Source organism: Schistocerca gregaria, chromosome 4 (assembly GCF_023897955.1).
Source record: "Schistocerca gregaria isolate iqSchGreg1 chromosome 4, iqSchGreg1.2, whole genome shotgun sequence".
Lineage (NCBI taxonomy): Eukaryota > Metazoa > Arthropoda > Insecta > Orthoptera > Acrididae > Schistocerca > Schistocerca gregaria.
In genome coordinates, this window is record NC_064923.1 from 492606576 (window position 1) to 492632569 (window position 25994).

Genomic DNA, 25994 nt, shown 5'->3' on the forward strand with positions numbered 1-25994 from the left:
CTTGAGCATTGTCCTGCAAAATGATGGTCAGGTCTTGCAGAATGTGTCATCACTTCTGTCTCTATGCTGTTCAATTTTGGAATGCAACATACAATCATTTATTTTTGATGTTTCCCTATATTCGTTGGACGAGAAGTACCTATCTTCTTTCAGTTTCACTTCGCTGACACCTACCTCTAAGCTGTCTTGCCATCATACTTATAGATTTTCACTCTTTACTCGCCTTCATTAAAGTTAACTGTTTGGTGGAATGTCTGAACGAAGTACTGGCATTTGTACAACGGACCCCAAGCATCTTTTAGAAGCAGATAACTCACTACAGAGAAGACAGTGTATTGTTATATAATAGCTATCGGCCAAGTCCAGAAAACTGTCTGTTGCAACCATCCTCTTTTATATTATGCACGTATGTGATAATGACTATGAAATTTTTTTGAGCAACACTTGAATTTTTCACCCATCAATCATAATTTCTGTGTAAGTCACAACACCCCCTCATAATTTTTACTATCTCTACATCATGCAGCCTTTCATGAAATGTCTGAAAGTATACTTAATTAGTTTACATTCGACCCAAACTTAATTTATAAAGGATCATGTTGTCACCCTTATACCGCACAGACATATACTCTAGCAGGTGGTAATATATTGCTCAGATCTTCTCTGCAGACTGTAACTAGCGCCTAAAAGTAGCACTCCAGTGTGAGACAGCGAACTAAGAAACGCCAGTTTGCAATCAAAAGTAAACTGAAACTCTTTCAAATTAATAGTCGAGTTTTGTTTGTGCGATTATGTTGTCCAAAAATCTCTCAAAGTTGAGAATTAGGAAAATAGTTTGTCCGAAACAGCTGTCAGACGTTGCAGATTTCCTGCCCAAGTTCTTCTACATCTTCTCCCTCGTATTTGGCCCGCAATGTAGAGCTGTTGTACTTTTTTGCTCTCTGTCTCCATTTGGCGCGTTCTTGTTCTGAGTACTCCGTACTTCGAGGTATGTAAGGAGGGTATCTATTTTGCGTCATTTTGCCATCAATTTTTAACGGAAACCTGCGATTTGCTATTGTCCCTTGATCTCCTCGAAGTACATGTCGATACCATTGTAGATGGCTCTCCTTCCATTTTTGCAACGATAAATGTGGTTCTGTACCGTCTGCAGATTTCATCATTGGTTGATTGATCATTAAGTTTTAGGCCATATGCCCACCGAAGCATTTTCATTTCCACTACACCAAGTCGTCGCCCTATTTCTTTTGTTGTGGGTCAAAGTTCTGCACCGTACAAAACATCTGAATGGATTGTGGACCGTCATATTTTCGATATAAAGTCGGGATATTCTTATCAGTCATTAAATAAGAATTTTTGTAGCCAAGATGGTGTGTTAAAATATTTATTTCATCGATGACGGTTTCAACAGATCTAACTGTCATCTTCGGATCTTCTAGAAATAATATTCCTGTACATGAATCATATAACTGTAACGTGAGCATACTCCTTTTATAAAACAAGGGCGCTACATTGGTATGTCAAATACTTCTTAGCTACTCTCTTATGTGTTTGATGGGGCAATGTGACGCATTTAGGTTATAAATAGTGCACTCTTCATGGTTGTACCATTCATGTACAATAATATTATTTCCAGAAGATTCGAAGATGACAGGTGGACCTGTCGAAAGCAGTCACTGAAGAAATAAAAAATGTTTCAATTTGCAATCTTGGCTGTAAAAATTCTTATTTATCACTAAATATCAGATCACGCCAAACAGCATGTGGAACTTATACGTCAGTCATTGTCCATCATTTAAGCATTTCTAAAGTGGTTTGCACTTTCAGAGACAAGTGAGCCGTCAGCAGCGGTTTCTGAGCCAAGGTATGTGGGATATTTGTGTTTGGCAGGTATATACTGTTGGCTTTGACAGTGTCCGTATTATTTGCTTCTGTTGACAGGTATCTTCTTTATATCGAGGCTTGCTGTGGCGGTTCTTCCGTGCTTGGACGTATCTTTCACGGATATTCATGTCTTCATTAAACAATAGAACATCAATATTCCCCAAGGGGGTAATTTCTGGAGATATCCGATCTCCGTGTCCTTTACTGTGATGAAAGGAGGTAATAAAGAGCAAAACCGTGGGGGACACCGGCAGAAACCGGAAGTTCTCCTGATACCCCAACAGCAGAATGTACTCGACATTCAGAATTATGGTAGATCAGCCGTCCCCATTCAGTTAGTTCTTCAGGTGCTTCATGGACTCGGAGGGTAAACCATGTGCGATCACGTGGAAATCGATCAAAAGCAATTTCCATAATATTGTCCTCAATATAGGCCCTCTATATACTGCCTCCACCTTTCTGCATCCCTTCTTTGCTTGGAACAGGGTTTCCATCTGAGCGCTTGGTATTCATACAAGTGGTTCTCTTTTCTCCAGAGGTCTCTTTAATTTTCCTGTAGGCAGTATCTATCTTACCCCTAGTGAGATAAGCCTCTACATCCTTACATTTATCCTGTAGCCATCCCTGCTTAGCCATTTTGCACTTCCTGTCGATCTAATTTTTGAGACGTTTGTATTCCTTTTTGCCTGCTTCATTTACTGCATTTTTATATTTTCTCCTTTCATCAACTAAATTCAATATTTCTTCTGTTACCCAAAGATTTCTACTAGCCCTCGTCTTTTTACCTACTTGATCCTCTGCTGCCTTCGCTACTTCATCCCTCAAAGCTACCCATTCCTCTTCTACTGTATTTCTTTCCCCAATTCCTGCCATTTGTTCCCTTACGCTCCCCCTGAAACTCTGTACAACCTTGTGGTCAGAGTCCACATATGCCCCTGGAAATGTCTTACAATTTAAAACCTGGTTCCTAAATCTCTGTCTTACCATTACATAATCTATCTGATACCTTCTAGTATCTCCAGGCTTATTCCATGTATACAACCTTCTTTTATGATTCCTGAACCAAATGTTAGCTATGATTAAGTGCTCTGTGCAAAATTCTACCAGGCGTATTCCTCTTTCATTTCTTACTCCCAATCCATATTCACCCACTACGTTTCCTTCTCTCCCTTTTCCTACTGTTGAATTCCAGTCACCCATGACTATTAAAGTTTCGTCTCCCTTCACTATCTGAATAATTTCTTTTGTTTCATAATACAATTCTTCAATTTCTTCGTCATCTGCAAAGCTAGTTGGCATATAAACTTGTACTACTGTAGTAGGCGTGGGCTTCGTGTCTATCTTGGCCACAATAATGAGTTCACTATGCTGTTTGTAGTAGCTTATCCGCACTCCTATTTTTTATTCATTATTAAACCTACTCCTGCATTACCCCCTATTTGACTTTGTATTTATAACCCTGTATTCGCCTGACCAAAAGTCTTGTTCCTCCTGCCACCGAACTTCACTAATTCCATCTATATCTAACTTTAACCTATCCATTTCCATTTTTAAATTTTCTAACCTACCTGTCCGATTAAGGGATTCGACATTCCACGCTCCGATCCGTAGAACGCTAGTTTTCCTTCTCCTGATAACGACGTCCTCCTGAGTAGTCCCCGCCCGGAGATCCGAATGGGGGACTATTTTACCTCTGGAATATTTTACCCACTAGGACGCCATTATCATTAACCATACAGTAAAGCTGCATGCCCTCGGGAAAAATTATGGCTGTAGTTTCCCCTTGCTTTCAGCCGTTCGCAGTACCAGCACAGCAAGGCCGTTTTGGTTAGTGTTACAGGGACAGATCAGTCAATCATCCTGACTGTTGCCCCTGCAACTACTGAAAAGGCTGCTGCCCCTCCTCAGGAACCATACGTTTGTCTGGCCTCTCAACAGATACCCCTTCGTTGTGGTTGCACCTACGGTACGGCCATCTGTATCGCTGAGGCACGCAACCCTCCCCACCAACGGCAAGGTTCATGGTTCTCCTGTTTCCAAACTGGGAATTCAGTGGTCAATGCCACACTCGTGGTACCTTCGTCCCTCCAATGATCTTGTCGAGGAAACTTATCAACGAATCAGCTGATTTATAGTGCTTAGATTTCCACAGTTTTGGTGGCAGAACATCCAGCCCAGTCGCCTTCCCAAGTTCCAGCTAGAAATAATAGCAATAATCTACGTCATCACTGTCAGAGATCGTACTGATTAGGGTTCTTCGGCTTGGGACTTATGAAGTACTACGGAAAACCAACTCAGCTGTTTTGGCACTTTGCAGATCTCGCCCTGTTTCAAACAGTTGCAAACCAGTTTTAAAATATGACACTGTTACCTGAAGTAAATGAATAATGTAGAATATACATACTTCAGAAGGCGATTTTAGGGAGAGATGTGGCTATGATATTCATCATTAACACGAAGTAGTGTTTTCACACATTTAAGGAGCACATGCTAAGCACTTAATACCAGCAAAATGGAGAAATATATATTTAGTTAAATCTAAATGGCAGAACTGCATCCTTCCAGTTTGAACAGTTAACGCCTATGACGGACTGCACTTTCTGTACACCTTAATGAGCAGCTAATTTTAAGATAGTTACCATACTGCAGTTTAAGTGCTACTTTTACACTGGAGAAGTTGGCAGCAGCAGGTGATCATGTACAGGTCAGCGCGTATTACTGACGTTCGCGCGAGATTTTATTGTAGATTATGACTGAACGGTTTTGCAGGTATTGGCCCATTCACAGGCCATCAAGACGGATGACTCCCAATTCTTAACACTTTGCCGTCCGCACGTCTCGTACAAACTTATTCGCTTGGCGCCGGCAGCGCTAATTCGGATTACTTGTCTTGTCGCCGGCCGCTTGTCACCTTTCTGTTGATGACAAGCTTCAAACACATGGACTTTTGTGCGCTTTATTTTTTCCGGAAATCCTCTATTTTGCCGTATCGTTCCACAAATTCGAATTTTCTTTTCAAGTAAGTTATCTGAAAATTCTTCATTATTATAATAATTATCCATGTAGAAGTGATGCCACTTTCCATAAGAAGGTGTCAATAGTTTCATCATTGTATTTACTAAAGGTTGTCCAGCGCTGGAATATATCTTGAATGAGGAATGTATCGCGTACTCGAATCACACAGCATCCGAATGAGTATGCCATATTTAGTGATTTTCGACGAATTGTAAACTTCAAAATTTAACCACGCCACGGTATCATTGTATCATTCCTTCATCAACTGAGATGTTTTGACTTACATTAAACGTTTCTTTAAACTTTTTGGAAAAATTATCAATTACCAATTGCAGTTTGAAAAGCAGGTCGGCTTTATCCGGTTTATTGTTGTCGGAAAAATGTAAAAATGATAATATTTGTCTGAATCGGTTGCGGGAAATCGTTTTGCGAAATATCGGTATGACTATCAAGGGATTCGTTGACCAGTAATCATCGATCCCTGCTTTTCTTACAGTTCCCACAAGGACAGCAAGCCGAAACCATTTTCTAAGTTCGGATCCCCTAACGTCGACAAATTTGGCATTTATTAATCCAGTTTCCTTCTATTGCAATTTCGACTGTAATACTTGTTGGTTTCTTTGCTAATATGTGGAGAGAGATCGTTTCCAATGTATAATTCTACGATATCCACGAGGCTGTGTGTATCTTTGGGAAATATGTGTGGACACAGAGACCTTTCAAATTTATTATTGGTCCTCAGTAAATCACAGTCTGTCTTCTTCGTCTGATTCATCGGAATCAGTTGGCAACCGTAGGGCTCGCCGAATTCTTCTTGGACGTATTTCGCTATCTACCAACTATTCTGCTTCTCTTTCATATTTCTGATATCCAACGTCTTCTTCTCAATCTGCCAAGTCGTCCTGAACGTCAGTCAAGACGTCCGCGCATTCATCGTAAGTAATCGTATCGTCTCTTTCGTCTGCCATGATGAAAGTGCACAAGTGCTTATAACAACCTAACACTTGTTGACATAAGTAACTTATTGTTACCTAAACAGAACCCCAACAGAATGAAAAAATTACTAAAGTGCTGTCACCAGCCACTGCGCGATACTATGCTGATGACACCACTGTGGTGTCGCCAGCCACTGAGCGATACCATGCACACGGCACCACTGTGGTGTCGCCGGCCACTGAGCGATACCATGCACACGGCACCACTGTGGTGTCGCCGGCCACAGAGCGATACCATGCACACGGCACCACTGTGGTGTCGCCGGCCACTGAGCGATACCATGCACACGGCACCACTGTGGTGTCGCCGGCCACTGAGCGATACCATGCACACGACACCACTGCGGTGTCGCCAGCCACTGAGCGATACCATGCACACGGCACCACTGTGGTGTCGCCGGCCACTGAGCGATACCATGCACACGATACCACTGTGGTGTCGCCGGCCACTGAGCGATACCATGCACACGGCACCAGTGTGGTGTCGCCGGCCACTGAGCGATACCATGCACACGACACCACTGTGGTGTCGCCGGCCACTGAGCGATACCATGCACACGACACCACTGTGGTGTCGCCGGCCACTGAGCGATACCATGCACACGACACCACTGTGGTGTCGCCGGACACTGAGCGATTGCATGCACACGACACCACTGTGGTGTCGCTGGCCTCTGAGCGATATCATGCACACAGCACCACTGTGGTGTCGGCGTTCACTGAGCGATACCATGCACACGGCACCACTGTGGTGTCGCTGGCCACTGAGCGATACCATGCACACGACACCACTGTGGTGTCGCCGGCCACTGAGCGATACCATGCACACGACACCACTGTGATGTCGCTGGCCACTGAGCGATACCATGCACACGGCACCACTGTGGTGTTGCTGGCCACTGAGCGATACCATGCACACGGCACCACTGTGGTACGCCGGCCACTGAGCGATACCATGCACACGTACCACTGTGGTGTCGCCGGCCACTGAGCGATACCATGCACACGACACCACTGTGATGTCGCTGGCCACTGAGCGATACCATGCACACGGCACCACTGTGGTGTTGCTGGCCACTGAGCGATACCATGCACACGACACCACTGTGGTGTCGCCGGACGCAAAGTGCTAATTTCAGTGATGGATAGCGATGTTAATAGTGCGGCTAACATGCCTCGCTGCGGAGAACGCTACCCAGCTCCAAGACAAATAACCCTGGTAAATGCATTCGACAGAGAGCACAATATTTAACACCGGCGTGTAAACACCGTCATTGGACTCTCTAAGGAAATGGGGTATTAGATTTTCCTGAGGAGCTGCTATACATGATTGTTCACGGGTTGTTAGGAGTACGAGGGCGCCGAAAATCAAGGTATAGCTCAGGCCAGTGGTAGGACATCTGAAATGCTATTTTTAAGCTGAGTGCAGTGAGATTCGTTAGATGTTCAAAACACCCATCGGATACTGGCTTTAAGTTCCCCGTCAGAGACCTCTACCGTTTCATCAGCCCATAATTGTTTCAGACTGACTCGATGGACACTCCTTTTATATTGGGGTGCTTGTCTGGGATAGTATTATCTGTCTGACTGCGCACATATGGAATGCCTTAAAGGAAAATGTGCTCACTTTAGCTCCTGCACTGTCTGGTGGGAGTGACTGTTGAGCTGTACTGTATCTCCTTACACCCGAACGCTTCCATTACAGCTCGTAAAACCTGTACCACAAATAATCGTCCATCATCACGAAGGTAAACACGGACGCTGCAGTATAATACTTGGGTGTCTTTAATTCAGCTGCTTAATGAATGTAAGACTTTGCCATTTGTACTTAGACAATAAACGATGAGTATTTTAAACTATAGCATTCATTGATGTTATAGAATCGAAGGTAGTACAACCACTTTCTCGCCTAAACTGGACGATTATAGGGCTACCATTAGGCTGTGTTAAAAGTATGTGCCAAGAATTTCACATAAAATAAAGCATCAGCACGGATTTTATTCGAACATTTCATGGTTTAACTGTCGGCATCTCCCTTTGATCTCCGGACCACTGAGCCGGACTGCTACTCAATAAGTAAATCCGAACAGCGGTGCAGCACACAATTGCCTCAGCCCTTCCATCGGTCCACCCACCCACTTAAACGCACTTTTGCAGTTATAATCTTTAAATTATCTCTACAGCCATCAAGCGTATAATTTTTTGTTACGTATAGTGCAATATAAAGAAAAATTAACGACAAACTAGGGCATTGGTGCTAGATGCTTCGAACAATGATAAAATAATTCAAGGTACGAACAGCTTATTCTCTACCTTGCTCCTTTTCAGAGTGAACGGAATGATGATGAACTCGCCGGACTTCTCAGAAGCATTCAACTGCCCAATAGGATCTGCAATGAATCCAGTGAAGAAATGCTCTACATGGTGAAGATAAACGAGGAGATGATGCTGATGCTACACTCATTTCGATACGGATGCCAAAAATTAATATTTTTTACTGTCTTTTTTGTTAGCGTAGAATGCATTGATAGACGCTGAAAATGTAGATAAAGTTAAGTTTATTTTAGTAATGTTTTGCGTTTTCGCAGAGAAGTTGAGATGCTTTCAGAATTTCCAAGCAAGCTTTTGTGACATGACGTTAGTAAACTCTGTAGAATCAGCCAGTAGTTGGATTAGAAGCATACTTCAGTGTTTCATATGTATATTGGCAGTTGATAATTTGATGTGTTGTAATATTGCTCAAGTATTATTTTAAGAAGTGAATAATGAAACTTTTTTATAAAAATGTACCTGTACATTGTTGGACCGAAAGTTTTTTAAAATAATGATGTTATGTAGCTATTTTTGTAATGCTGGATATTATGTGTCGCTGAAGTCATGTATGTCAGTAAAAGCTGAGAAGAGTAAATCTGTTTGTTAAAAATAAATCTGTAAATCACACTCGCGTCAAATATCTTGTTGTCATCCGTGTTCCCAAAGAAATTTTCCAATAATTCAATCTTTTTATCCCTACCCTCGTAGCAGTAGTAGCAGTAGCAGTAGCAGTAGCAGTAGTAGTAGCGGGTGTCTGTAATTAAATGGACAGAGTTCTGAGTGCTGCAGTGCGGGCTGCGACATCACAGGGTGCTGAAACATCACAGACGTGTTCATTAATCGGTGTACTCGCGGAGTATGCTGAAAGAAATAATAGTTCCCTTTCTGCCACTAAGTAAATATGGCGCTGTAGAAGTCACAATGTGGTGTGGGTGCAGGACAAAGGGAGGAACGACCAAACACTTGATAACGGTGATTCTTGCACTTATTATGAGATGGTCACCAATTACAGCATGTATTCAATATGGCATCCCGACCCAGCAACATGCTGCATCCATAACCCGGCATGGTTGACAGTTGCCGCAGCATATCCAGTGTAATCAGAGTGACATGTTACCGTATGCTGCCATTTAGAAGAGCAAGAGCCCGAATACATCCCTGATAGGCCAGATCTTTCAGAAATCAGATGGATTTAGGTGAGCGGATCTGGAAGAAAACACATTCTGAAATTGCCTGAGACGATGTAGTTGTCACCGATGGTTTCTTGAAGTAAATGTGGTGTCCTCCCATCTTACATTAAAATAATGGCGTGGATATAGTTTTTTTGCTGCAAAGCTGGAATCACATGTTGCACAAGAAGATCCTTACAACTTGGAAATGTCACTGTACACCTTACAGGACCACAAGGTATCATCTCCTCGAAGAAAAACGAATCGAGGACGGAGGAGCTAGTGAAATCACACCACACAGAACATAAGCTGAGTGCATGTTCGTGCACAACATGTGGCGAAGTAGAGCTTTACGCGCGACAGTTCTCTTCATTCATGGCACCAAGCAGAATAAAATGTGCTTCATCCGTCCAAAGAACAGGCAAATGCCATCCACTTCCAGCATGCCAAAAAACTAAGGGTAAAGCCTTGGGGCTTCATGCACTGCACAGTCTGAATCTTGCAGGGATACCAATATAAAATGTGTGGCAAAATCTTCTGACCTGTTGACCAGGAGAGGGACAATTCCTGTGATAGCTCGACTACTGACCGAAAAATTTGAGGCGTGTTTTCCATCGTCTGCTACAGATAAAGAACCTTCGTCAACAACTATCATGCGAATCGGCGGCTTGCCTATCCCTGCTCACCACCTAATTCTTCTGTTCCTTCAGATTTCTTGATCATATTTTTTAGTCCATTTACTGACGTGGGGTCTTATCGCAGCTGTTTCTGTCTGCGGTATTCTGCAATGCAGAGCTGCAGTTGCTGCAGTTATGGTATAACAACTTTACGAGCAGTCTGCAGTCTATTTCTCAATAGCCATTGTGTTTCTCACGGAAAACTTCAAGTTTCTAAACTCATTATACCAACAGTCATTTCACAAAAGAAATAAACACTTGTCGCCAAGGGAAAAAATACTGACGCCAAAAGAGACAAGTTACAGCTCCATAATTTCAGCAGGCAGTAGAAAGTGGGACTACTGTACTTTCAGTGCACTTCGTGAGCGTAATAGTTACGAACATACCTACGATGCCGCAGGGCCTTCGATGTACGAAAATACCATCAGTGTAATTATAACCGTCCGATAGGATAGAACATTTGGTTCTGGTATGTTGGAAGCGCACCTTGCAACTCTCCCGTACAGGTTCCCTCAACTGTGCGCAACTATTACGACCAATATGCACTTGTATGCGCTACTCAAGTCAAGTCTTAGGCTACCACCCCTCCTATCAGTTACCTAATTGACTGTACTTTGGTGTGTAAAGATGTGTCGTATCAATTGGGTCTTTCTTTTAGTCAAAGTCCGTCAAATAATCCTTTCTCACCGACTTGCTTCAACACCTCTTCATTAGAGATCCGATATACACTCCTGGAAATTGAAATAAGAACACCGTGAATTCATTGTCCCAGGAAGGGGAAACTTTATTGACACATTCCTGGGGTCAGATACATCACATGATCACACTGACAGAACCACAGGCACATAGACACAGGCAACAGAGCATGCACAATGTCGGCACTAGTACAGTGTATATCCACCTTTCGCAGCAATGCAGGCTGCCATTCTCCCATGGAGACGATCGTAGAGATGCTGGATGTAGTCCTGTGGAACGGCTTGCCATGCCATTTACACCTGGCGCCTCAGTTGGACCAGCGTTCGTGCTGGACGTGCAGACCGCGTGAGACGACGCTTCATCCAGTCCCAAACATGCTCAATGGGGGACAGATCCGGAGATCTTGCTGGCCAGGGTAGTTGACTTACACCTTCTAGAGCACGTTGGGTGGCACGGGATACATGCGGACGTGCATTGTCCTGTTGGAACAGCAAGTTCCCTTGCCGGTCTAGGAATGGTAAAACGATGGGTTCGATGACGGTTTGGATGTACCGTGCACTATTCAGTGTCCCCTCGACGATCACCAGAGGTGTACGGCCAGTGTAGGAGATCGCTCCCCACACCATGATGCCGGGTGTTGGCCCTGTGTGCCTCGGTCGTATGCAGTCCTGATTGTGGCGCTCACCTGCACGGCGCCAAACACGCATACGACCATCATTGGCACCAAGGCAGAAGCGACTCTCAACGCTGAAGACGACACGTCTCCATTCGGCCCTCCATTCACGCCTGTCGCGACACCACTGGAGGCGGGCTGCACGATGTTGGGGCGTGAGCGGAAGACGGCCTAACGGTGTGCGGGACCGTAGCCCAGCTTCATGGAGATGGTTGCGAATGGTCCTCGCCGATACCCCAGGAGCAACAGTGTCCCTAATTTGCTGGGAAGTGGCGGTGCGGTCCCCTACGGCAGTGCGTAGGATCCTACGGTCTTGGCGTGCATCCGTGCGTCGCTGCGGTCCGGTCCCATGTCAAAGGGCACGTGCACCTTCCGCCGACCACTGGCGACAACATCGATGTACTGTGGAGACCTCACACCCCACGTGTTGAGCAATTCGGCGGTACGTCCACCCGGTCGCGGCATGCTACCAGTGTTAAAGACTGCGATGGAGCTCCGTATGCCACGGCAAACTGGCTGACACTGACGGCGGCGGTGCACAAATGCTGCGCAGCTAGCGCCATTCGACGGCCAACACCGCGGTTCCTGGTGTGTTCGCTGTGCCGTGCGTGTGATCATTGCTTGTACAGCCCTCTCGCAGTGTCCGGAGCAAGTATGGTGGGTCTGACACACCGGTGTCAATGTGTTCTTTTTTCCATTTCCAGGAGTGTACATCTACAGCTACAAAGCGAGCCACCTCATGATGTGGTACCGAGGATATTTCTGGTACCACCATCTTTTCAGTCCTCCCCTGTTACATTCACGAATGGGGCGTAGGATGAATTTATCTCACTTTCTCGTAGTGGTTATGTGGCGAGACATTTGTGGATGGAAGTAATAAATTGTCTGACTCTTCTCGGAAAGCATGCTCTCAAGATTTTTGTAGTATACCTGTCCCGGATTCACAGCGCCTCTTTCTGTCAATACAGATTGTCAAGCATCTCCGTAAGGCTCTTGTACCGAGTAAACGATCTTTCAACGAAACGCGCTGCTCTTCTTTGGATTTTCTCTATCAATGCTATCTGGTGTGGGTCTCAGGCTATGCAACAATACTCAAGCATCCTTCAAACGAGGGTTTTGTAAATTACCTCTTTTGTGGGTGAAGTATACTTCTAATGAATCTCGGTCTGGCAACTGAATGACCTGTGATTACTTTTATGTGGTTATTATATTTTAAATCACACTATGCGTATACTCATGGAAGTTCGTGAATGAATGCTCGTGAAGAAATTATTTAAATGTAACTAAAAATAATTATTTAAGTGTAACCAACTTAATTTTGACAAAACTGAAGTACAGCATGTCTTCTGTTTAATCTCTTGCATATCATGACATGGTGTCCGAGTGCTATAAAAATTTCAACAACAAGCACATTTTCAGAGAAGGAAGTTGCTGGTACTAAGGGGCAAATTAAAACTGTTGTCGGAATGCACCACTAGTTCAAAGCCTTGTCTTTCACGAACAATTAATCCAATCTGATAAGCGTACCAGACGATGAGTGGTACTCAACAATCGGTCTAACAAATATTTTGTATGCCACTTTTTTCACTGAGAAATCATATTTCCTTGAGATTCTTCCGATAACCGCCAGACTGGTATCTGCTTTTCCTACAATTTGTTTTATATGGTCATTTTAGTTTAGTTCGCTCCGAATCGTTACCCCTGGGTACGTTTCGGTAGTTAGTGTTTCCAGTAATTTATCACTAATAGTTTAACCTTTGGCTGTTAATTTGCAGAACGTTACATTTATCTTACGTCCGGGTTTAACTGGTTATCCCTGCATCAATCGTCTATCCTCTCCATGTCTTCCTGCATTTCGGTACAGTTTTATGACGTTGCAACTTTCTTAGATACCATCATCTGTGAAAAGCTTCACGGAACCGTCATCGTCATCCACTACAACATTAATATAAGTTGTATACACTAGCGATCCTGTGATACTGCAATGGGTTACTCTCTAAATAACCCTTACATTTGTCGGTTTTCTTCCGTTGAGAACGATATGCCAAGTTCTGTCTGTAAGATGTCCTGAATCCAAACACAAATCTAACCTAGTACTCGGTAGGCCCGTATACTGTTCGTCCAACTTCAGTGTGTGAAATACCTTTCAGAAGTCAAGGTACACGGCATCGACCTGAGTGCCAATGCCTACGGCATTCTGGATGTCATGGATGAACAAAGTGTGCTCATACTCGCGAGGCCCGCACACAATAAGTGTTTATTATAGATTTTCATTTTCCAAGATCGTCATAAGGCGTGAGCCATTAATGTAACCCTAATAATTACGAACTTCTATCCGACAGCTCTTCTGGAATGACCCGCGCTGTTTCCCTTAGTTCTTCCAACCTACGATAACTTCTGCGAGAACTGGAGCAAGTTGTTCCGCATAATCTGTTCATACGTATCTCGTCCGGTCCAGTTACCTTTCAACTGTTTAGCAGTTTTAATTGATTTCATATTCCCTGATCAGTTATCTTGGTATTTCGGCGTTGGCGTGATGATTGTAAGGTGGGATCGCTTACTGAATTTTAGAAGATAGAATGTCAGTATTTCGGTACTCTGTCATTTTCTGTGTAGGTGGAAATATGGTCACTGAGCTACGGAATAATGAATTCAATACCTTTGTGCGAGAACAAAATGTCTTAGGATTTTTAGTCGTGTCATTTCAAATTTATTGAAGGCTTTTCGCATTCTCCTTATGCTCATTTCGGTTTTTCCTTCACATTTTTTTTGTCTACTAGGTGTTCACTTTGCTTAAATCCGAGAGGAAGCTTTTTTTGCTTTTACAATAATAACCTAATACGATTGTTAGAAATTCCGAGTAATCTTACGCGAATCCCTGCGTCTGGTGCCAGTTTGACTTTCCCATCGTAGAGCTCGTATGTTGTAGCTTCTCCCTATTACTATACCACTGTCAGGAAACTTACTCCTGATGTTGTCCTTCTCTAAAGTTTCTGGCACAGGTAGCCTATAAGAACGACAGATTACCACCATTAACCCATTTTTGAGCCTTTCTTAACGTCTCACAAACTATGTCACATTCGCACTACATAACGTCACTACATACTATCCACTTCTTAAGGCAATAAGTACGCCGCCATCACTGACGTAGCGTACACATGAGTTGTATATTCCAGTCTATAGGATTTAGGTGCTATTCATTTCCGATTTCAGGCAGCTTTCTGTTTGCTAATAAAATGAGGGCGTTGCCTTTAATAGACGGCATTAATCCTGGGAATTTGCCGTGGATGTTCTTGCAGTTCACTTATAATATGTTAACATTTACTCTTTTCAATCTACAGGGAAAATCGTTCTCCTCTGACAGTAATTTAGCTCAATTTCGGGAAGTATTTCATTATTCACTCTAAGGAAGGGTTTCTCTAACCTAAAAAAACGCCCCGTGAACGCCGCACATGCTCTGCTACCAACCCAGTCCTCAGCATTCTACTTTAACGTCCACATTTCACTTCCGTATAAGGTTCCCCTCCAGAGAAATGAATTTACAAAAGACTTCCTAACGTTAAGATTATTACACTCCTCTTGAAATCTGAGAATATTTTGTGTCTCCTATATATCGAATTCTTCATCGAATTGTTTCGTCATGATTATTTCTCAAAGGGGTATCAACAAGATCTTAGACCTTTCAGGTCCTTTCAAATTATTCTCTTCCCAAAATTTATCTTTAAGCTTACACTACTGGCCATTAAAATTGCTACACCACGGAGATGATGTGCTACAGACACGAAATTTAACCGACAGGAAGAAGATGCTGTGATATGCAAATGATAAGCTTTTCAGAGTCATTCACACAAAGTTGGCGTCGGTGGTAACACCTGCAACGAGCTGACATGAGGAAAGTTGACAACCGGTTTCTCATACACAAACAGCAGTTGACCGGCATTGCCTGGTGAAACGTTGTTGTGATGCCTCGTGTAAGGAGGAGAAATGCACACCATCACGTTTCCGACTTTGATAAAGGTCAGATTGTAGCCTATCGCGATTGCGGTTTATCGTATCGCGACATTGCTGCCAGCGTTGGTCGAGAACCAATGACTGATTGCAGAATATGGAATATGTTGCAGGTCCTGTACGGTCCTTTCTGGATACAGAAAATGTTCGACTGCTGCCCTGGCGAGCACATTCTCCAGATCTCTCACCAACTGAAAACGTCTGGTCAATGGTGGCCGAGCAACTGGCTCGTCACAATACGCCAGTCACTACTCTTGATGGACTGTGGTATCGTGTTGAAGCTGCATGGGCAGCTGTACACGCCATCCAAGCTCTGTTTGACTCAATGCCCAGGCGTATCAAGGCCGTTATTACGGCCAGAGGTGGTTGTTCTGGGTACTGATTTCTCAGGATCTATGCACCCAGATTTCGTGAAAATGTAATCACGTGACAGTTATAGTATAATAATTTGTCCAATGAATACCCGTTTATCATCTGCATTTCTCCTTGGTGTAGCAATTTTAATGGCCAGTAGCGTATTTTCACATAATTATTTATTAGTAATAGAAATATTCCATAAATAACCGCAACGGTTGATTAATATGGAGACAGTCTAATGAATATGTAATATCTTAGAGTTAATGCATATGACTAAATAGCTACACACACTTTGTGACAAAAAAAATAGCCCAAAGGCATGTTCAGATATTGCTGTAACTTCGTACGCTACGCATCATGGGCCAGTGGGCAAATGATTCAAGTTGCATTTCTGTGACAAAACGGCCACCAGATTGCAATGGTGTTCTTACTAGGCCTGGCACGGCTTATATAAAGGACGTGAACAGCTTCAGATGTAGACTAACCGCTGTGAAGGACACGGTGCCACGTACTCATTTGAGACAGCGCTATAAGCACTTGACAGTCTGAAAGTGACCTCATTGTGGGTCTTCATTTGGCCAGTTGGTCGAATCGTGGAGTTAGCCCGATGATGGGCTCCATGGAAAAGTGGGTGTAAGTATGCTTATCGTCAAGTTTCTCGTCGACCAAGTCTAAGCCCAACGAGGAAGGATAGCCTAATTGTGTGCTGACCACGTCGTACTCCCTTCATATTTGCGCCTGCCGTTGGGAAACAGGTAATGGACTCCCTGCGACGCACACTGTCATTACCTTCTGACGCGTCACCACGCCACGAACGGCTGTGTTTGGAGTAGTTCCGTGAACAGGGAGCATAGACTGATTATCAATGGCGTCTCATCATGTTCAGCGACTAAGAGCGGTTACACATTGTCTCGGATGAACATCGTCTATTAGTATGGTTGCGACGTGGGGAGAGGTCCCATCCCTCCAATGTTTGGGGACGCACAGCGGTGTTGCAACAGACGTCACGATGTGGGTAGCCAGGTGGTTTGATTGCAGATGACGGCTGGTGGTGACAGAACTCTGACGACACAATGGTATGTCACGGACATTATGGACCCTCAAGTGTGGTCCCATGAGACAGCATCGTGGCGACATTCTGTAACGGGACATAGCTCGTCCACACATGGCACGTTTGTCTGTAAAATGTGTGCGTGATGTTTAAGTACTCCCGTGGCCAGTGATCTGCTCTCTGAAGGGCATGTGTAGGACCGGCTCAGACGTCAGATCCTCTCCAGTACCACTGTCTGATATCAATGACTAATTGTAACTGTTGTGGGTCAGCTTGCCTCAGAAGAGGACAAAACTGCATTATGCCACCCTTCTCTACTGAATCAGTGCACACATCCAGGTCTGGCTGTGACTGAGGGAACTCTGATGGGGCAACTGTACTTCACGATCACCTTGCGGCCTCACGTTGTACCTTTCTTGCGATAGTACCGTGGTGTCATTTTTCAACAGGATAGTGCTCGTCCACACGACACGTGTCTATGAACTGTCTACGGAGAGCTCACTCCCGTGGACAGCAAGATCCCCAGATCTGTTCACCCTGGAACATTTGTGGGACCAGTTCGGACTAAACTCCACCCTAGTGGCAGTATCCAGAGAATCAAGGATCAGATACAGAAGTTGTGGGCCTGCTTGCCCTAGAAGAGCATACAACGGCTTAATGACAGTCTTCCCAACCCAAACAATACATGCGCCCAGACAGAAAGGGGTTGCAAAGACATGCTGGTAAGTGGATTCATATTGCCAAGTGCTCTGTAAATTTTCCTCTGTTCTATTTACTGAAACAACTGCAAATACTTTCTCAACGCGTGAAGTGCCATTCTGTTTCTTCCTACCATTCTGGCTCTATTACCTTTTCCGTCCGGCAGTGCATATACACAGGCCCACAACTGCTGTAACTGGTCCTTGATTCTCTGGATACTGCCACTAGGGTGGAGTTTACGTCCGAACTGGTCCCACAAATGTTCTAGCGTGAGCAAAAACACTCTGCAAAGTTTTAAGGTTGCTACAAGATAGGTTGTGCTGAGAAATAAGGAGAAAATTCGATACGTTGTAGGGTTTCCAAGTTGACTAGCATTGAAGTTAGCAAATTCAGTCGCGCCACCAGATAAATTAGCGTGAGTTTTCTCATAGCGTAGACGATAGTCCACGAGACGATCAGTCTTTGGCTCAGATTCGGCCCTTTCTGCCATCCCGTGTCCAAATTGTGTATCGCTCTCTTGTTTGGTTTTGCGATACCAACGAAGAATACTTTTGCCTATGTCGTCTATAGCTGGTCGCTTGAATTTGCGCCCGAAACGGCCTGATTGTCTTACTTCACTCTGAAGTGGCGCGAAGTATCGAATTTTCTTCTCAACAATTATCTCACAGCTCAACCTACGCTGGAACACCCTCACAAGCTTTTCAGACTGTTTCTGACACAGAGTTATATAAATCTACAAAATATTGTCCGCATTTCAATGCAGGTAGAGCTATAGGTACAGCTAATTACGACGAGAGGTTTCCAAGCCATTCTACTTAGTTTAAAGTATATAAAGCTATACTACTATTATGTATGGCGTGGAGAATGAGTATGTGAGATTAATATACTTTAGCTTCTCGAAGAATGAATGAGGAATTAAACATATAGTATCAGAAAGTAAAATCGGAAGACTTTAGTCACCAAAATAAATGTAACTGTGATAAATAGCTAATTCAGATGTCAACTCCAAATCGTTGCTCCCTCCAGAGACATTTTTACTCAATGAAGTACTTCATGTAAACAATGCGGCTGGGACAGCAGACAAATGATGCAGAGACCCTAAATACGAAATGCATATCCTAAAACCACCGCTCAGTCTTACTGTTGCTTTTCGTATTTTAAAACATAGTTTCTAATTCATCGTTCACTTCAGTTTTAACAGGCAACTACAGTTTATGCCCGAATACTGCCATACATAGACAACATCCAAAGAAATAAAAATTTGTAGTTATTTGTTTAATGCATATTCTGCATCTATTTAAGAAATGTCAGTAGATGCTCCAGAATGAAGGAACAACTAAACGGGCATGGGAAAGGTACAAGCCATTTATCAGATGTCATTTGTTACTTCACATGAGTCCAACAGTCTTTGTTGCACACATACAAAAAACACTAATAAAATACAAGTGGTAATAGCTGCTTGCAGTAAACGTAATCAAGAGGGTGCAACTAATGAGAGACAATAGCTAGCGCCAACGTCAGAAAACATTAACTAACAGAAGCTCAAATTTTAGCAGAAAATTCGAGAAAAAATTAAGAAAAGTCATTCAGATAGTTGCTCCAGAATTTATTAAATTAAACCAACTGATGATTTAGTTAATTTAAACGAAAAAGATGCACAATTTAGGAAGACCTAACAACCAAATAGTACAATCAAATATAACTCAAACACGCGCTTAGCGCTGGACAAACAATGACAGGAATGTCGCTAAAGATTAAAGTTCCAACATTTGTCTGGCCAAACGGGTGCTTGAAATTAATAAATATAACTCACGAGAAGTGTAACACGAAATTTCACACGTTTGGTATCTGATGAGCTGAGGGCCGTTAAGTACTAATATTTTATGCAACGATCACAGAAACAATTCACAGTGCAATTATACAATATTTGATCAGAGAAGCCATTTGGGCATAATCAAGATACTGACGTGGGAAGATAATAAAACACCTTTTAACAAATTTAGCGTCACACTATTGTTAAAACTATTACGTTAAAACCAAACTTCATACAGGGAGAACATGGAAGGGGTAGGTACGGCCAGCCGGGGCTGAATAAGATGGTTTAGAATAACGAGCATTTCAGATTAAATTAACGCCCAATTGCTACGAGACAGAAACTCAACTTTATGAGGGATTTCGTAGCAAGCCAGGAGGCCGCAACCTTTGAGAGGCCTCGATGATGCGAGAAGCGTACCGCCGCCCGCTCGCACGTACTCAGCCGAAGCGGACGGGCTCAGCCCAATGAACCAGTGGGTAACAGAACGTATCCAAACACTACGAACAGCTCGGAAGGCTGAGAACAAACAAGCAGACATATAATTCATGCATTATAATCTTAGAACACATGAAAATGCTCGAACCACGGCTAGGAAGTCAATGCGAACGCGGCCCCAAGCCCCAACCAAACCTTACGTATTACACAAGGGGTAACCGGTTAATCTTACAGTAAAATATAACAACAATTTAATCTAATAATTTAATAACCAATAAATAATGAAATAATGTAATAACCATGAAATCACAGGTCTACTGAAACATTAATGTCAGCTGTTTAAAAGGTAAAAGGCAAACCTTGAGGACTAACACTCAACTGCAATGGTAATTGTATTTACAACAAATAATATTTTTTTGAAGGCCCAAAATCTCATCAAAGTTATGTAACTAAATGAGCCAACATTTATCAGGTCTCTAGCTTTTGCTTATCACGTCCGTAGGTCATTTTATAGTCGTTGCATTAGTCAGGAAAGCAACAACTTCCAATACAAATAAAACTCAATTTATACCTCAGTGGTCAGTAACACACATGGATGCCTGGAACATATGACAATTAATTTCAGTCCCGAATGACAAAAAGAGGACAAGAAAGTAAATTTAATACTTGAGACAGAGTGATGGAGAACCACAGACAATCCGGCGTAGTGGGAGCAACTTTAACACAGGAGCACATGTGTCAGTCAGTACCCCGAAACGGCACAACAGACGGCACTAGAAAATGGACAGCACTCCAACACCCACATCAGCAAGCAAGCCTTCCTAATCCTGGGTAAACTGGCTGCGTCGACATTAGGTCCAAGTATTGCCGACCAACACATCTCTACCGAGCACTGGCCGCTTAGACAATCATGCCGCTACCCCCCTTCCCCCTCCCCCATACCCCATACCCCCCCCTTCCCCATACCCCATACCCCAAACTGCATACCACATACCACAAACCCCGTGAACTGCTCACTGTATGACTTGTGTGCCTCATGACTCTCTCTATCACTGACAGTGACCAACTGTCTGCCCATGTTGTCAACACCTCGATCAAAGTAACTACAACCAAAGAGTCAACGGACAGGCGATGGAGGCGCCACCCAGTGACTGAACAGAGATGGATCGCACCAGTAGGCAAATATGTAAGAAGACAGAACGAGCCGACAAGGCGCACTTCACATCCGTGTGATTTTTTCAATCTCCACAGGTTCGAAATAAATTTGCGTTCAAAAAGTCTTTCAGCTTTTAAATTATATACTATAAATTTATTTTCTCGCTATTATGTCATTAGATAGGAACAACAAATAATTAGAAACTTGATTTGAAAATAATCCTGTAAGATAAAATGCATTTTCTATTTTCATGGTATAATACCAGTAATTAAAATTGTAACTTGCGTAACCGAAATAGATTTCGAGCAACGGATTGAGCACAACAAGGACGGTGTTAGGGTAGGTTGTACTTCCAATTCGTATCTTATACTACGTGAGGTACAATCTTTCACTGAATTTTATGTACGATACCAGTAGATAGCTACAGAGTATAGACAATACCTTTATGCTTTTCTCAATGGACAAACCATTTCTTTATTTAGTAAAAAAAGAAACCTTCCATGGTGGGGAGAGCAGATCTATGCAGCATGCTACGGTAACCACTCTAGGTTCGACGCTCAGTCTTTTATATTGTTGTATAACCCTCAACAGTTGTTTACAGGTTGAATTGTCATAAAAATTTAGCAAAAGAGCTGACGGGACCCAGAAAAGGGCATAATTTTCGGAGTGCTACAGCGTAAATGGAAGTTAATGTGTGCCCGTTAATCATGAAAGAGCCAACTTAATTTGAGCTGACGAGTAATTTTTGAAGGAAAGTTGATGGAGAGGAATTAGGTAAATGGGTGAGGAAAAAAGGGCTATGACATTTACGTTTAGTTAAAAATTAATCACCGTCATTCCTCCGGGCGGACGTTAACGAAATCTGCATTTTAATAACGCCGGCGCGTCGAAAGTTATGTTAACGACACCTTCGCTCCCTACAGTGTCAACGATTTTTTGAAGGCGTTGCAGGTCTCTAAAATATTCTGATTGACGTGCAAATAGCCCTACAGCAAAAAGAGGCCAGTCACAGTCAACCACGTAAGCCGTACAAACCACATTAATTGCGTAGTGCGAATGGTATTCCTTGGAAAAAATTAGTACACACGTCTCCATTGCTGGGGCAAATATTGCAACAACTGCTGAAAATAGCGCGGTTTATCTAACCACCTGGCAATCAAGATTTAGGTTTTTCATGGGTTCCCTATCCGCTTAAGACAAATTCTGGTGTGGTACCTCTGTCAAAAGACATGAGCAACTTCCTTCTGCACTGTTGCTCTGTCTTAGTATATTCTCCAACTCACCTGATTTTTTCGGTGACGGGACGTTAAAAACTATTCGTATTTTATTCGTCTTTCGATCTTTATCATATACCAACACTTAGGACAAATATTATGATGGAGTAGAACAAAACAATGCGGAAAAGTGTAATAGTATGTGTATGTGTGCTGTCTTTTCTTCAGCACATGTCGAAAAGAAAAGACATCATGCATTCATATAATTGATTCGCATCGAGGGGCCATGAATCAACCACTTTCAATGAGGATGCGCAATTACGTTCGACCTCCTGCGGCAAACTCAAAGTAGCGAGCATGGAGAACATGGACAGGGACTCCGAACAGGCGGCGCTACGTGGTATGTGGGTAGGTTGGGAGGCGTGGCGAGACAGTCTGCGCAATAGCATTGACACTGTGTCCGCGATGGCACTGTGGTTAACGCAGCTGCCTCGTAAGCGGGAGATCCCGTATTCGAGTCCAGGTCTGGCACACATTTTCACTTGTCGCCACTGGTTGCGGTTAAAGTCCCGATGCAGCTGATATCATCAGTTCCTTCCCTTTCATTACCTCTCTTCCACCACCAGATGCGGATTTCGTGTGGTGTCTGTTCTTTCGGAAAGAACAGACTCCACACATTCGTATAACAGACATGGTTGAATAACGTTACACCTCATCCATAGGATGGGTTTCCTGCAACGACAGCTTACGTACCACAAATGGAAATACACTACTAGCCATTAAAATTGCTACACCAAGAAGAAATGCAGATGATAAACGGGTATTCATTGGACAAACATATTATACTAGAACTGACATGTGATTACATTTTCACGCAATTTGATTGCATAGATCCTGAGAAATCAGTACCCAGAACAACCACCTCTGGCGGCAATAACGGCCTTGATACGCCTGGGCATTGAGTCACACAGAGCTTAGATGGCGTGTACAGGTACAGCTGCCCATGCAGCTTCAACACGATACCACAGTTCATCAAGAGTAGTGACTGGCGTATTGTGGCGAGCCACTTGCTTGGCCACCATAATAAATATGTGTATCCTCATTCATATTTTTACGATATTTATAAAGAATACAACCACGACCAGCTGTTTGTACGGGCACAATGGGTAGTTGTAACCACTCAAAATCAACCGCTCTGGAATTGAGGGGCCGGCCGCTGGGGCCTAGCGGTTCTAGTTGCTTCAGTCTGGATCCGCGAGACCGCCACGGTCGCAGGTTCGAATCCTACCTGGGGCATGGATGTGTGTTATTTCCTTATGTTAGGTAGGCTTAAGTAGTTCTAAGTTCTAGGGGACTGATGACCTCAGATGCTAAGTCCTATAGTGCTCAGAGGCATTTGAACCCTTTTTTTTGGGGGGAGGGGGGATTGAGGGACTGTATATACACTGAGAGAACGGTCACGGAGCAGCTGTGCTAACTGCAGTTACAATGACGTACTTAGTCTTTGCGCGAATTCTCCCCTGCTGTTGGGATAGCTGCTATCCCCAAATAATAACCAGTCTGCTCCAACACACTGGTCAGCCGCCGTATTTCCTGTTGGAGAACTGCCCTCACAAACGGAAGTGCGGCAGCACCACGAAAGATCGAAGTAGTTACTAAGACATTCGTGTATCTGTTGTCGCACATTTTGGAAAGCTGCGGTTCCAGAAGCTTCGTCAAGCGATGAGATCGCTGTTTCTCGTCGTCATGTGTAGCAGTCATTCTGATTTGGACAGCATCTCCATCGAAGTTCTTTCAGTGAACGAGCACTTACATTTCATCGAAGATGAAAAGGAACGAGGAGGAGTAGTGCAGAGGAGCGCTACAGTTTGTTTCTGTATTTATTTATCTCGGGCCAGTCAAATGCTTATTCTATGTGCTTACCATAGACGAGCAGTAAAAGCCATTTTTCAGCATATTAAGGGCTTGTTACCTGACACATTGTGCAAAATTTTACAATATATACAGAATTAGTGAAAATATCTTTGTTAGTGTTTGTCTTGAACACGGGACAGTCCATTTTTGTGTGCACTTATAGCATAAGAATATCCGTAAATATTTGTATTTTCTTCATATTCACAGGATAAAGTGAAATTTATCCCAGTGAGTCAAGAATATTACACTGATCAGCCAGAACATTATGACGACAGATATCCTGTCGACATAAACACGTCCAGGCGATAGCAAATTTGCCTAGCGAGGAATGACTGCTAGTCAGACACAGGGTAGTGCATATTACTATCAGTGAGAGCGCAGTCCACGAGCAGAATAGCGAGTGAACGCGATCTATCCGAGACTGACCGAGGGCAGATTGTGATGGCCCGGAGATTCGGCATGAGCATTTTGGAAATTGCACGATTTATGACCGCGCGGGTTGGCCGCGCCATCTTAGGCGCCTTGCACGGCTCCCCCGAAGAATGTTCGAGTCCTCTTCCGGGATGCGTGTTTGTGTTGTCCTTAGCGTAAGTTACTTAAAATTATATTAAATAGTGTCTAAGCCTAGGGACCGATGACCTAAGCAGTTTGGTCCCATAGGAATTTATAACAAATTTCCAAAAATTTCCCCGATTTGTAGGGTGTTCGAGGAGTGCTGCGATCAGTGTCTTTCAACACAAGGCGAAACCAAGTCGAGACGTCATAGCATTGGGCAGCCACCCCTCGTCACAGTTGCTTGACGTCGAAGATTGGGCAAACTGGTGAAACAGGACATGCGGCGAACTGTGTAGGAACTAACACCAGACTTCAATGCTGGTCAGAGTACATGTGTGTCTGAACATAACAGTGCACCGAACACTCCTAACGATGAGCGTCCGCAGCCGACAACCCATGCATGTGCCAATGTTAACACCACGATATCGATAACTACAAATGAAATGCGCACGTGACCATCGGCACTGGACGTTGGTGCAGTGCAGAGCAATGCATGATCTGATGAATACCGATACCTTTTTCATCATGTTGATGGGAGAGCCCGAATCCGTCGTCTTCAAGGGGAACAGCCGGTTGATGCCTGTACTGTGGGACGGCGACAAGCTGGCGGTGGCTCCAATATGCTCTGGAGAACATTCACGTGGGCATTCATGGATCCAGTACAGCGTGTGCAAGGCACCAAGATTGCGAAGGACTATCGTACAGTGGTTGTAGACGACGTACACCCTTTCATGACGATCAAGTTTCCCGTCGGCAATGGCATTTTTCAACCAGATAATGCGCCATTTCGCAAGGCCAGGAGTGTGATGGAGTAGTTTTAGGAACACAGTGGCGAGCTCCAATTGATGTGCAGGCCTCTCAACCCTCCAGATATGAATCGATGGAACACACCTGGGACGTGACTGAACGTGGTGTCAGAGCTCATCGCCCCCTTCAAATGGTTCAAATGGCTCTAAGCACTATGGGACTTAACTGCTGAGGTCATCAGTCCCCTGGAACTTAGAACTACTTAAACCTAACTAACCTAAGGACATCACACACATCCAGACTGTAGTACCTAGAACCGCTCGGCCACTCCGATCGGTGCTCTCCCCCTTCCCATGAATTTGGGGGCATTAGGTGATTTGATTTAATGCCACCTGACTCCAGCGCCCTACGAAGGCATCATTGCCTCCCTGCCACGAAGCTTCGCTGTTTTTATCCGTGGCGGACGTGGACATGCCGGCCATTAGGAAGGTGGTAATAATGTTCTGCCTGATCAGTCTAGGACTAACAGTGCTGTATCTCATGTTTCCCTGATAATGTACGTCATCAGCCGAAACATCGGGATCCTTTGATAATTTTCACATTTTAGAATGCTATTGTAA

General features: G+C 43.7%; 1 protein-coding gene across 1 annotated transcript in view; it reads left to right on the forward strand.

The window, feature by feature from the left end:
* LOC126267782 (endothelin-converting enzyme-like 1) overlaps nt 1-8834 on the forward strand; it is a 340693-nt gene extending 331859 nt beyond the window's left edge. Inside the window, exon 17 of the mRNA XM_049973087.1 lies at nt 8223-8834. Coding sequence (XP_049829044.1) covers nt 8223-8322 — 100 coding nt within the window. The 3' untranslated portion in view covers nt 8323-8834. The remainder of the gene's footprint in view (nt 1-8222) is intronic.
* The last annotated feature ends 17160 nt before the right edge of the window (nt 8835-25994 follow it).